The sequence below is a fragment of the Spathaspora passalidarum genome (genome assembly GCF_000223485.1).
Source record: "Spathaspora passalidarum NRRL Y-27907 unplaced genomic scaffold SPAPAscaffold_1, whole genome shotgun sequence".
Taxonomy (NCBI): Eukaryota; Fungi; Ascomycota; class Pichiomycetes; order Serinales; family Debaryomycetaceae; genus Spathaspora; species Spathaspora passalidarum.
This window is the reverse complement of record NW_006767425.1, coordinates 608,746-622,268: the sequence shown is the minus strand read 5'-3', so window position 1 is coordinate 622,268 and position 13,523 is coordinate 608,746. Positions and strand designations below refer to the sequence as shown.

General features: G+C 36.0%; 4 protein-coding genes across 4 annotated transcripts; 2 read left to right on the top strand and 2 right to left on the bottom strand. All coding sequences in view use genetic code 12, as the record gives it.

Moving 5' to 3' along the window:
* Positions 1–15: 15 nt before the first annotated feature.
* HOL4 (Hol4p) lies at positions 16–1,845 on the bottom strand (the record flags this gene model as incomplete). Its single annotated transcript, XM_007372258.1, has 1 exon — positions 16–1,845. The coding sequence occupies one exon, from the start codon at positions 1,843–1,845 to the stop codon at positions 16–18; it is 1,830 nt and encodes a 609-aa protein (XP_007372320.1).
* Positions 1,846–3,817: 1,972 nt separating this feature from the next.
* Positions 3,818–6,760, top strand: SWI4 (SBF complex DNA-binding subunit; the record flags this gene model as incomplete). The annotated part of the gene is made up of 3 exons (XM_007372257.1): positions 3,818–3,859; positions 4,034–4,616; positions 4,863–6,760. The coding sequence occupies 3 exons, from the start codon at positions 3,818–3,820 to the stop codon at positions 6,758–6,760; spliced, it is 2,523 nt and encodes an 840-aa protein (XP_007372319.1).
* Positions 6,761–7,104: 344 nt separating this feature from the next.
* SPAPADRAFT_131428 (pleiotropic drug resistance family ABC transporter) lies at positions 7,105–11,607 on the bottom strand (the record flags this gene model as incomplete). Its single annotated transcript, XM_007372256.1, has 1 exon — positions 7,105–11,607. One exon carries the CDS (start codon positions 11,605–11,607, stop codon positions 7,105–7,107), a length of 4,503 nt encoding a protein of 1,500 aa, XP_007372318.1.
* A 916-nt stretch (positions 11,608–12,523) lies between these two features.
* SPAPADRAFT_58030 (uncharacterized protein) lies at positions 12,524–13,423 on the top strand (the record flags this gene model as incomplete). The annotated part of the gene is made up of 1 exon (XM_007372255.1): positions 12,524–13,423. One exon carries the CDS (start codon positions 12,563–12,565, stop codon positions 13,277–13,279), a length of 717 nt encoding a protein of 238 aa, XP_007372317.1.
* Between the last annotated feature and the right edge of the window lie 100 nt (positions 13,424–13,523).

Here is a 13,523-nt window from a genome sequence, read left to right as displayed (position 1 = left end):
ACGTATTTAAAATAATCATAACAGACTATCGTCTTCCGAACTAAGCTTTCTTGGTGTCTTAGTTCCAACACTAGGGGGTATATTGTCAACATGATACAATGCTCTCATGATTTCTTTTTCATCAGTCCATCTTCTCAAACGTTTACCATAAATATATAATGGGATACCCCACAAACTGACAAAGATTTGAATACATCCATAGACAACAAATGAATTACGATAACCTTGGCTATCTGCAAACTTATTGTTGAATAACGAGAAACAAAACCCAAGTAAATTCTTAAGAAAGTTGAATGAAACAAGGTTTTCAGCAGCAAAAACTTTATAAGAATCAACAGCAAATGTAATTGCTGCAGTACTTGCCATTGAACTACCAAAACTGATACTACCAAAGAAAAGGACTGGACCAATCCATAAATCTTCAGCAAATGCTGACCACCCATATCCCATTAACCCGAATGCAATAAAAAAGGTGGAAGGAATAACCATGAAAAGACGAAATTCAGGTTCATAGACACCATGGTTTTTGGAAACCAAATATCTTGATAATCTATCGGAAATTAAACCACAACTAAGAGCACCCAAGATACCGCCAATAAAAGGAGATACATAGAACAACCCAACAGTCATTTGTGAGTAATTGTATGGTGGATGCCTAAAGATGTCAGAAATTGTTTCTGAAATGACAATCAACCAAACCACAGCAAGGGAGTAAATGAAGGAACCATAAAGAATAGCAGGGTAAGAATACAAAAAGAATGGACGTAATGCCACCATCCACCAACTGTCTTGAGTTTTACGGCCCAGATAAAAGGCAATTCGTTTCATATATGAATCTTTTTCATGAGTTTGTTGTTGCTGTTCAAGATGAGGTTCGTGAGTTTCAGTGACACCTACTGGACCATATTCTTGTACTTGATCCTCCGTGGAGGATAAAGTGTGAATATCCAAGACATCTTGACGAGATGGACGGTGTAAAGCAAATGCGTTGGGTCTTAATTCTGGTGGGTGGTAGGTTTTGACACTCCTTGCTGCTTTAGTTTCTTCTTGAGATCTTTTGTTTGGCAAAGGAGTTCTATCCCAGAAAGTTTCTGGAACAAAAACGAAAATTAACACCAAACATAATCCCAAAGCTATGGTTAAAATCCAGTATAACCAGTGTCTGTCCAATCCTTGAAAAATCAATCCAGAAATCAAGGGAATAATACTCTTACCTCCCAACATTAACATGGTATATAAACCCACTCTATAAGCACGCTCATGAGCATAATAGATCTCGGCAATTGTAGAACTTGGCAAACATTCAGTAGGAGATGAACCTAAACCAGTAATGACTCTTGCCCCCATAAGATTACCAAAATCTTTAGCTACAGCACCCCAAATTGCTCCCACCATGAAAAGAAAGGTACCACCAAGATAAACTATACGTTTCCCATACAACACGGCTGTAGGACTAGCGAAAACAGAACCAACACCCATGGATAACATAAACCCACCAACTAAATAAGCAATGGTAGTTAAAGGTTTGTTAAATTCCTGCAGCAAGGTGTTTAAACCTGCTGCCAATAAAGGTGTTTGACCTCCTCCAATAAAACTAATAAACCCAACAGTAGCCAAACAAAGATCACGTTGCCAAACTGGCCAATTTAAAGGATCATTAGGTGATTCATGAGGTTGAGGGTTCAATATAATACCGGTTGCAGATCTCTTCATAGACATGAGATCCTCGTCACCATCATCTGGGTCATCCATCATAACAATTGTACCTGTGACTTCTTTCTCATCTGGTTGTTGAATTCCAAGATGAGAAGGTTTACGCTTCGACTGTGTTGATTCCTTTATCATTTTGTTTGATATGCTGATAGCGAATTACTTTAAATATGGTGACGTCTGATTAACCACCTTTCTATGATATGCTCCCCAAGTAATTCCCTAAATGTAAAGACTATAAAAAAATGTAATGAGACTAGCAGAGGAAAGAACAGCAAACCACAAAAAATATAAAGGGGGTATATTTATACTTTGATATATTGTGCTTGTTGTCAAGTAGTGAAAAAGAAGATGATAAGATAAATGCAGAAATAAATAAGCTAACCACGAGGGTATTGAAGTGACACGTAAATATGGAACTCTGGCTCAAGACCAAAAACCGAAACAATGACAAAAGAAAAAAAAAAAAAGAAAAACATTCAAACCTAAAAAGAAATCTTGAAACATATGGGGAAAATGATCAACAAAATGAAAACAACGGACTGAAAAGGGGAAAGTGGGGACGCAACATACCAATACAAGGCTTATATATGTAAATCAAGTCAATTTGAAGAATTTTCTTCAAGATATATCAACTTCTACAACGTTATCAGACTTGTGTGACCCCCTAGAGTAATAATTGGGAATCGTAACAAAATCTATGTGCAGGACTAATTAATATTTCTAACAGTCTAAATGACGAGCTAAGTTATGATGTCATTATTTGGAATCTGGGTTTAAACGATCGTGGGGGGTACTGGTTGAGGCATTAGTTTGCAGAAGAAGTATTATCATACGCTAAATCAGCCTCACGTTCATATATCAGAGAGCAAAGCCGCATTTTGTCAAAGGCAAATTTACAATTAGCTCGGTAGACAAAAAGAAAAAAACAATGGTGGGAAATTAGCTCCGCCTTGTTCATCATTTATCAGATGAAATAGAGTCACAATACCAACTACTTACTAGACAACGTTGTTGTAAGATGAACTATTGACTTCGTTAGAAACTAACCATATATATGAGGTGATTCTTTGAAAGGAAAGTTTAAATCTGACGTCAGATTTAAGTCTTGGCTTGATAAAGTTGTGGCTTAGTTGATTCGTAATCTGTATAACTAAAATCCATTCATATGGTTCGATTTCACATTATTTTTTTTTAGCAGCCAAACGAGCATACAGTTCCATACTTTGAATCCCAAGATTTATCAGAGAGGGTTGACAACTCAACCTGTGCTGCAAAGACAAAAATTGCAACGTGGTGCTATCGCAATATTCGTCAACATTTGTTTGCTATTTTTGACGGTTGGAGGGAACATCCATGATTCGTATTTCCGATATGATCTTGAAAGTTATTGTATATATACGACAACACTAGATATTGTCAATGTAGCCTCACTACCCCCTATTTTTTTTTTCAACACATGTAGATCTATTACCAATACAAAAGATAGAAAGTTGGTTCGTTGTTAGCAAGAAGTGGAACAAAACTAGTTACTTTTTTTTTGGTTTGACTGTTTGGTCCTTTAAATTCCACTTGGCTTCAAGAAAAACAAAAAAGCATTTTGACTGATCTGGGCCAAGATAATTGATCTGCCCAGAATATTCAGTAAAGCAAAATCATGTTGTACCAATACTTGCGACAGAAAGATATTGATCTGAGACAAATCAACCTGTTTCAACTTGGAAAAAAAAAACACAAAGTCATCAGGTTTATTACACAACTGATTCATGATATTTCAAGTTAAACAATAGTATATCATACCACTACAAGTGTCATAAAATTCTTATTTCTCTTAGACTTATAAGCTTTGTTGCATCCGTGTAAACCCAAAAAGTCTTAATGGCTCACGCGTTCTGTTTTGTTCGGTGGTGCGCAACAAAACTTGCTGGTCGTAAATTAATTCACACACATTTTTCTTTAATCGGAAAAACCCGAACCCACCACCAGAAAAAAAAACCAAAAAAAAAACTTGAAAACTTTCTCATGCCTTTAACTAGCTAGAAATTTTGATAAGAACCGATTCTTCTTCCAAAAACTACCTACAGTGGCAGCATCTATAACTATCAACATGTCAGAAGCTCCGCGAGTATTTCGAGCCACATACTCAAATGTATGTACTGCAAATTATGTCCCTGGTTGCGCTGATCTAGTGGTGCATTTTCCAATCCTCTTTTCACAGGTTGGATTTCCAAAATCTCCACATACAATTTCATGACGCGTCTCATACGCTATTAATAGCAACACAAATTTTTACAAGAACATATATACTAACATATCAATCAAGACCGATGTATATGAATGTACTATGAATGACTCTCCGATTATGAGGAGATGTAAAGATGATTGGGTGAATGCTACTCAAATTCTTAAATGTTGTAATTTTCCCAAGGCCAAAAGAACAAAAATTTTAGAAAAGGGAGTTCAACTGGGATCTCATGAAAAGGTTCAAGGGGGGTTTGGTAGATTTCAAGGAACTTGGATTCCATTGGAAGATGCACGTAGGTTGGCAACCACCTATGGTGTTACAAAAGAATTGGCACCAGTACTATTTATGGATTTCAGTGATCCCAACTTGGTAATTCCTCAAAAGGCCAAACCACAACCAAAGGAACCATCACTCGTCAAGAGGAAATATGTCAAGAAAATCAAACCTTTGGGTGAGATGCCAAATAAGAAATATAAGAAGGATAAGAAAGATCTTGATAACGATCCAAACAGTTCTTTTTCTAGAGATTCTTTCAGTTCCATATCTCGACAAAATTCTTACATTCAACCTACAAATGGTCAATATATACAAGGGTATCCACCACAGCAACAACCGCCACAACAACAGCAGATGCCTCAGCATCAGCACACTCAATCTGTTGGTATGGTGCCAGGCGCGCCCATTCTGCAAGGACATCCTCATCAACAAATTCCTCAACAACAGTTACCTCCTTCTCAAGGAACGTACACTCACCAAGAATATATTCCCCATATGAATGGTAATGACGGAAACTATACTAATGAATACAACTATTCTCAAATGCCTATGCAAGATCTTCAACAAATTCCTATGGAACATCAAAAATTTTATAATGTAAATGGACAATATCCTATCTCAGCTCCACTAGCACATGCACCACAACAAGCTCAAACATCATTACAACAAGCCCCACCACCACCCCAACAACAACAACAACAGCAGCAGCAGCAACAAGCACCACAAGTCCCACTTCACTATGCCAATGGAGCACCAGGACTGTCCTCACAATCTTCAAATGATACTAACTGGTCTCAACGAGAAAGTGATACTTCAATCAATTCCGAAGAGTTGAAAATGCCACCACTTCAAGACAAAGATGAGCAACATCAACCAAGCACATATGCTGCTCAATTATTGAAATTCTTCAGCGAAGACAATTCCGAAGTTCCTTATTTTGTGCATTATCCTCCTGCAGATTTCAATATTAACGAGCCAATTGATGATGAAGGACATACTGCATTGCACTGGGCTGCTTCTATTGGAAACTACCAAATGATTCATTTATTATTATCCAAGGGAGCAAATCCTCTTGTTGTTAACAATTTTGGATTAAATCCACTTTCAAAATTGATATCTTTTAATAACTGTTTTGAATTGAAGAATTTCCCTAAAGTTCTCGATGATTTGGAGTTGTGTCTCATTAATACTGATATAAATGGCCGCACGCCATTACATTATTTAGCTCAATTTTCCAAAATTAAAACTAAATTCGAAAGCTTGAGGTATTACTTGAATGCAATTTTGAATAAATTGACCATGCTATCTACTCATCAAGTAAAACAAATTGATTTACTTAAGAATGTGTTGAATCATCAAGATGTCAATGGAGATACCTGTCTACATATTGCTGTCAAAGCTGGCTGTGCTAAAATTGTTCAATTGTTTTTACAATATGGAGCTAGAGATGATTTAGAAAACGTTCAAAGAGAGACATGTAAAATGTTAATTTCTCAATATGGTTTAATTCCAGAAAATACAATGGATATGCCAGTAGTTTACCGACAACAATTTCAAAATCAATCTGAAATTCAACAACCACAGCAGTCACAATATTATAACAACCAAGTAGTAGCTACTCCAGTTCTGAATTTCAAAGCAGAAACTCCAGATACACAAAGAACAATCCAAGAAGATGACGACGATGACGACGAAGTTGTAGCACGGGTAGACAAGAAACATTTAGACGCATTGAATAATGATAATGTATTTATCAACAAGTCCAATAAATCTACCCCTATCCCACGAATGAAAATTACGAAATCCCCTCAATTATCAGTTATACATGAAAAATACATTGTACCTCACCAGCCAAACCCTCCTGAATTGGATAAGAATGGGAAATTAGTTCTGAATGGTAAGAGTGACGATCCGCAATCCATCAAGAAATTAGAAATGACCGATTTGGCATCAATGATAACTGGAATGATCAATTCTCTTGGTGGAGTATATTCACAGGAAATGCATAGTTTGGAGAAACAACTCAGCGAACTTAATCACTTGGTGGAAACGAAAAATAATGAAAATCAAGAATCCATCGATTCATTAAAGAAACTCCTTGGTCTTTCAGGGATAGAAGAAGCATTTGAAACTGTCGAAGAAGGACAAAATGTGATTATAGATAAAATAAACTACGCTATTAATGCATTGAGCGATAAAGAAATAGCTCTCCATCGAGTCTTGGAACGAAACCAAGCTTTTACACTTGCTAACCTCGTTCATGCCGAAGAAACCCTACAAATGGAAAAAGCTTCTAAAGAGGATAGCTCACCAGAGACTAGATTCAATGATGCTATAGAATTGACTCGTTTGCAGTTGAACCGGAACAAACTTGTTCGTGAAATTGGTGAAAGAACCAAATTATTTGCAGTTGATGAGCAAATGTACAAATACCGTAAATTGATCAGTTTGAGTTGTGGCTTACGAATTGAAGATATCGATGGTTTACTAGACGGTATTGAAGAATCGTTAGTAGAGGGAATGAGTTAAAGTGGACTCGGCGGCTTTATATTATTACAATTTTGGTGTTAAAATTTCTATTCAGTTCTATTTGTATTTTCTTGACTCTTTAGATACTTAAAATTTACACGTGTCATGTCAAAGTAATAATCAGTAGTCAAGATCAAGTATTCTAACTAATTGGCTTTCAATCGATACCAAGTGCTCGATATCAGCATATAACTATAATTCCCACATCTGCAGACATTTTGAGAATATTATTTCTAAAAGCATAACGAACTCTATAATTTCCTATTTACTTAAACAACTAAAGCAGGTTTAATATTTATCAATCAGTACAATAGTAGCAAAAGCACAACCAAGCTTACTTGAAATCAGAGTAACCATCTTCTTCCAACTTTAGATTCATCTTTCGTCACCTTCTTACGTTCTCTAGTTCCTTTTGGAACTCTTCCTAACCAGTACAAGAAGATACTAAACAAGACATTAGCTGCGATAAAGGCAACAAAGATTCCATAGTTTCTCCATCTTTGACTGTAAAATGATCCCACAGATGCTAAAAACTCATTAGTATTATTCATTTGACAGAACTGACATTGTCCTGTAGCTTCATCAGCAAGGATATAACCACCAGCTTTCAGAATATAATCTTCCATGAATTGTTCACAAGAAATTCCATCAGGAGGATTAATGGAAACATACTCTTGTGGAGCACAAACAACATGATTGTTGGCTAACCCAACAGCCATCATAGCCTGAGTAAGGTAAGTGATCGGATTACATCTGTACATAAAAATCCAAAATCCTGGTAATTGAGCGGGTCCAGCTAAAACACCACAGAACATTAAACACATTTGGAATAAGAAATGACCCATATTAGCACCATTTTCTTCTCTCTCAACAAAGGAAATACAGAAATGTCCCATGGTGGAGATATAACAATAGAAACTAACAACCAATAGCCACATTAATGCGCCCCGTGATTCTTCTTCATTGGTAGGCAGGGCATTTTTGTAAAGACCAGAAGGATAATACCAACAAAAGAAAGATAAAGTACCAACCACAATTTGGTAAGGGATTTCTGAAGTTAATTGTGCAGAAATAAAAGCAAACCAACTAAATGTTCTGCTTGGTCTTTCTCTAATCTCATAAACAGCTCTTTGTCTGAGAAAATAAGGCAACATTTGTTCATGCATTGTATTGAAAGGAACATAAAACAAGAAAATAGCAAACATTTGATTCTGTAAACCCCTCAAAGAGAGATGTCCTCCAAAGAATGAAAACCCATTAAACAATGAGGTACCTAAGCATAAGAACAATTTGGAATATATATAACTTGGAGTTCTCCAGTTCTGCAAGAGTGTTCTTGCGGTTACTATCACATATTGTTTCCACCAAGGAGCAGCATATTTTAAATGTGCTTCAGGGTCATTGTTTTTTGGCAATAGAGCTAACTCTACCTCCATCTTATCTAATTCAGATTGAATTTCGTTGTATTCTTCAGATTTTCTCCAAACTTGGAAATAATCAGCTTCAGCATGAGACCCAGGTGCAGCACCAACAACTTTTAACATCCATTCAGCTGGATTTGCATCTTTTGGACAGGCGTCAGCTCCATATTTTTCAAAGTAATTAATCAAAGTTTGACAGTTCTCACCCAAATCACCAAAATACACAGTTTGACCACCTTCTTGCAAAAACAAAAGTCTATCAAATTCAGTTAGTAACAATGCTGAAGGTTGGTGGATCGTACACAAAATTGCTTGACCATGATCAGCCAATTTTCTCATTAATTTACAAATAGACCATGCTGTTTGAGAGTCTAAACCAGAAGTAGGTTCGTCAAGGAATAATAATAACTTGGGTTTGGCAACTAATTCAACCCCGATAGTTAATCTTTTCCTTTGCTCGATGTTCAATCCCGAACCAGCAACACCAACCATTGCATCTGCATATTCAGACATTTCTAATAAGTCAATGATATAGTCAACATAAGCGTCTTTTTCTTTGTCAGGAGTGGTGTTAGATTGCCTTAAATAAGCAGAAAACTTTAAAGCTTCTCTAACAGTCGAAGTTTGTAAATGTAGATCTTGTTGTTGAACATATCCAATAGATCTCTGGAATGAAGAATCTAAGGAGTGACCGTTGACCATTTTGACACCATCAGTGATAACTCCAACAGTGTGCCTATCAGACAAACAATTCAACAATGTTGTCTTACCAGCACCTGTTGCACCCATTAAGGCAGTAATTTCACCAGGTTTGACCCAACCATCAACATGATCTAAGATAATTCGATCTTCCTTTTTTATTCTGATTTCATATGTCAAATCTCTCCAGAGAAATGTTTCATTTTCACCTGTTAGGCCATTCTCACTCAATTCAACAATTTCCTTCTTTTCAAAATCGGAATTTGCAAGATCTTCAGCTAAAGGAACCTTTTCATTTGATGCACTTTCAATATCCTGTTTCTGAGCAGCCAACTCTTTTCTCTTTTTCAATTGCTTTAATGATGATCTAAGGAATAATGTGATTTCCCCTTTTTTCATGGCACCCTTATTGAATTCTGTCAACATTATGTAAACAACCAAAAAGAATAAAGCATAACCAATGCAAATCCCCAAATTTCTCCATTTATGGGTATTATCATAGTTATAGGCCATTTTTAAATAGGTTGTTCCACTAACCAATGATTCACCAGGTTGAGCCCCAATAGCAGTACACACTCTATTGATAAATGTGATATTGTCATACGAAGGGCCAGATGGAACAAAATTGGAACATTCAAAATACCTACCGTGGAATTCGTTCACCATAAATGATTCAAATACATATGCCACAGGATTGATATAGTTAATCCAACGAGCCCATCCCAACATTTCCTTTGTTGTAATCACAAAGCCGGTATACATAACCATAGCTAACAACATAACAGTAGCTGGGGTCATTGCTTGAGCAACAGTAGTTACCAAAGAACCAATACATCTAAACAAATGTGACATAATCAAGGTACACCAAATAGCCATTAACCAATAATAGAAGAACCTCCCCGGTTCTCTTCTAAGATTGATCATGAAATAGAATATAAGGTTAAAAGTGATGGACATCATGAACTTAATTGGAAGCTCAAATATAACACTAGCAATAGCGTCAGCCGAAGGTCTATAAAGAGCATACTTTCTATGCTTTTCAATAATATTTCTAGCTTCAAAAAGTGACAAAATTTCCATAAGGGAAGCAAAAGCATTGTATAAAACACCAAAGAATAAAGCAATACCACGATAGTTCATGTAATTGGTTGTTTGATCTAAATTGTAAAATATAGAAGATAAAATCAACCCCATCATACCTTGACCAACAACTGTAAATATTGCAATTGAAGGATCATTTTTAGTTCTTAAAAAATTTCTACCCATGATATACTTGACTTGCATAGGAAATGAGACAGTGTAAGGAGATCTCGGTGAAATATGGTTTGATTGTCTTGCAACATGAGAATCATGATAAGCTTGTTTGGTATTTAACTTTTCACATTCAACAAAGTATTCATCAATATCAGCAATCAAGCTTAGGTATTCCGAGGACTTCTTCCAATATGATTCAAATTCCTGAGCTGTTCTAGGAAGTTTACCTTCATAACCAGGAGCTGCAACACGTTCTTCTGGATTGGTTAAAGAAGTCAAAAAATCAGCAGTGGTTTGTCTTTCAGGGCAATACCAACCCATATTAGTAAAGTACTCTTTGGCCTTGTTAGCTTTACCAAAGAAGATTTGATGTCCACCATATAACACAGAAACATTATCAAACAAGTCATAAGCATCTTGAGAACATTGATAAATAGCAATAACCGGAGTCACATCTAAAACGGCCGACGAAGTCTTCAAAGCTCGAATGAATTCTAGGGCAGTAGCAGCATCTAGACCTCTAGTAGCATTATCCCAACATTGTATATTAGCACCACTTAAGGATACTTCAGCAATTGAAACTCTTTTACGTTCACCACCAGAGCAACCAGGCACAAACTCATTACCAACTGGTGTATTTCTTTGTCTTAAGATACCATAAGTTGCCATGTAAACACTTGCCATGTGTTTAGCATAAGTTTCACGATCAACACCCAAACCTCTATTCTGGGGAGTTCTAAGCCTGGCAGCAAATTCCAAAGTATCACCTACAGTCAATTGAGGAAAATGTTCATCAGTTTCAGCAGAATAAATTACATCACCACGATAATGCTTTTCAATTTCATCAGGAGTTAAACCATCATAAGAAACCTTAGAATCTTTATCAACTTGAAAACCATAAGTATTAACCGCTAATGTTTTCAACAAGGTTGAACATCCAGCACCAGGTCTACCAAGGACAACAGTAAGTTCACCTGGTCGTAATAAACCATCCATAGGCTTCAAGATGTCAAAGTATCTGGACTTGTCATCCTTTCTAAAATATCTCAGACCGTCAACAACAAACTTGATTAAACCAGTGGCAACAGTAGTTTGATAGTCAAAATCATTAGCAATTCCATAAGCTCGCAAGTCTCTAAAAGCAACACCTAACTTGTTAGGCTTGAAATAATCTGGATCTGATTGATACAATGCTTTTAAATTCTTGATCCAATACTTTGAATCAAATTTAGGAGATTCTGGATCCAAGTTCAGACCAGTTAATTCGTCTTGATAAGGATTAATAGCTGGTACTACATCGTTGGATGATAAGTACGGGACAGAAGATGATTGGTCAGAGGTTGCATAGTCTTGGGTGATTTTTCTAGCTAATTGTCTAACATCGTCACTGGCTTCTTCATTGAAACCAAGGTATGATTCGTGAGGGTTAGCCTCAAATGAGCCAGAATTAGTTAAATAGTCTTCTTTAAACATTCAGAACTCTTTTAGTAACAAAAGTTTGATATAAAAATCTAAAAACTTCAAAGTTATTGAATTGTCTTTTTAGAATATTAGACCTCAAATTTGCTGGAAGACGGTTTGCAGCCTTTTATAAGGATTGCTAAGAATTAGAAAAGAAAGTTAACAACCAGACACATCCTGCATCAAAACACAAAGTCACCCAATCAGGGGTTGTTACGGATCAGCCTTTTGAAGTCACTGGTTTTTGCAACCTTTTAAAAATTATTTGACGCAAAACCAACTTTTGTTAGTAGACGGATTTAAGTTAGAAAAAAATATCAAAAGGAGTTCGTGCACAAACCAATTTGAAAACAAAATTAATCACCTCACATGATACGGAGCTGTCCATCGGATTTAAGCCCAGCAAAATTCTATTTCATGAGAATTAATCTCCGATACAAATCAAAACATATAGAGCCAGGCGAGTCATTTGTTTATCCTTGTTTACGAGATTGTTTACAAGCCGGATTTATAACTGGAATGTATCAATTAGCACCATATGTTAACTATGTAAAATACCATCACTAACATGCAGCGATACAATTAGTAAATGAACAAATATTTTAAGTGTTTTTAATATTTACTTTTAATATCAATATACGCTACCAAATTGACACTAATTTGTATTTGGATCTGAACACGCAAGGTCCTAATGGTCAAGCTTACTAGTTAAACTGCAGTAAATGTAGAACATTGACATGGGCTTATGAGTGATGCAGATGCTAAGCTTTGAACATAATTTGGTAGTTAAGCTATAACATTCCATGAAACAACCATGAGTGGCAGTTATCTTTCTTTGGTGTAAATACATAAGGGGTCGTGCAATACCCCAAAACAGCTGAACAATTTTTTTCCACCCTACTTTTTCTACAAGGTTGATAATCAAAACATCTAGACCCGTTGGTTAGCAACAAATAATAACATCAACATGGGAAGACATTTGAAACGTCAAAAAATAGCCACCATATCACGAGATGCTACCTCTAATCAATATAACAAGGTGAATGATCCAAATATAATCCCACCAAGTTTTCCACCAACAAAATATGAACAATCTCCAGCAACATTAAAGAACTTTCCTTCATCAATCATAAACGGAGTGACACTCGAAGGAGGCCTATATTCACTCACATTTAAGTCTATTGCATGTGTTGATTTTGTTGAAAACAATGATTTGATGAGAAGATCATTCAGAGGTTCAGAAATTGAATTGTCAAGAATTACTGAGAAGGAGGTTGACCTTAAGGGGATGATTGATGATTTGAAAAGTGACATAACGAAAGAGAAAGAAGAAGGTAACATCATAGCCAATGATCCAATTACAGAGTTGCTGAAAGATCTTCAAAATAGATTAGAGCATAAATTGGAGTTGACAGATTTAAATCCAATCTTGAAACAGCACAAGGTATTAGAGGAAGACAAAGTTTTGATAGCAGGAATTGAACAATATCATAGAGTATCAGGTGTTAATGTGCCTGCAATCGATATAAATAAAACGCAAGTTTCAAGTGAGACTAAGCAAACAGAGGAAATCGTGGAATCAAAGCAGCCGGAACAAATTGAACAACAACCACAGGCAGTGCAACCAACAGAAGTTGTCGAAACTTCCCAACAAATAGTAAAGGAAGTAGAGAATCAAATATAAACCCTAAAAGTGGCTGCGAATTCATTGCAAACAGACATTCTGGGTAATACTGCTTAACATCGCAATGAAACTGAAGGCACAACTATTTGTAAGACAAGAATAGATAGTAAAGATTGTATAATAATAAAGAACTAATTTCATAGCATAATTTATAATATGAAAAGTATAGTTGCTCTTTCTCAAAATTTTTGTTCTGTTTCTAACTTGTTATTTCTGTGGAAGATTAACGGGACTTTAAGCAATT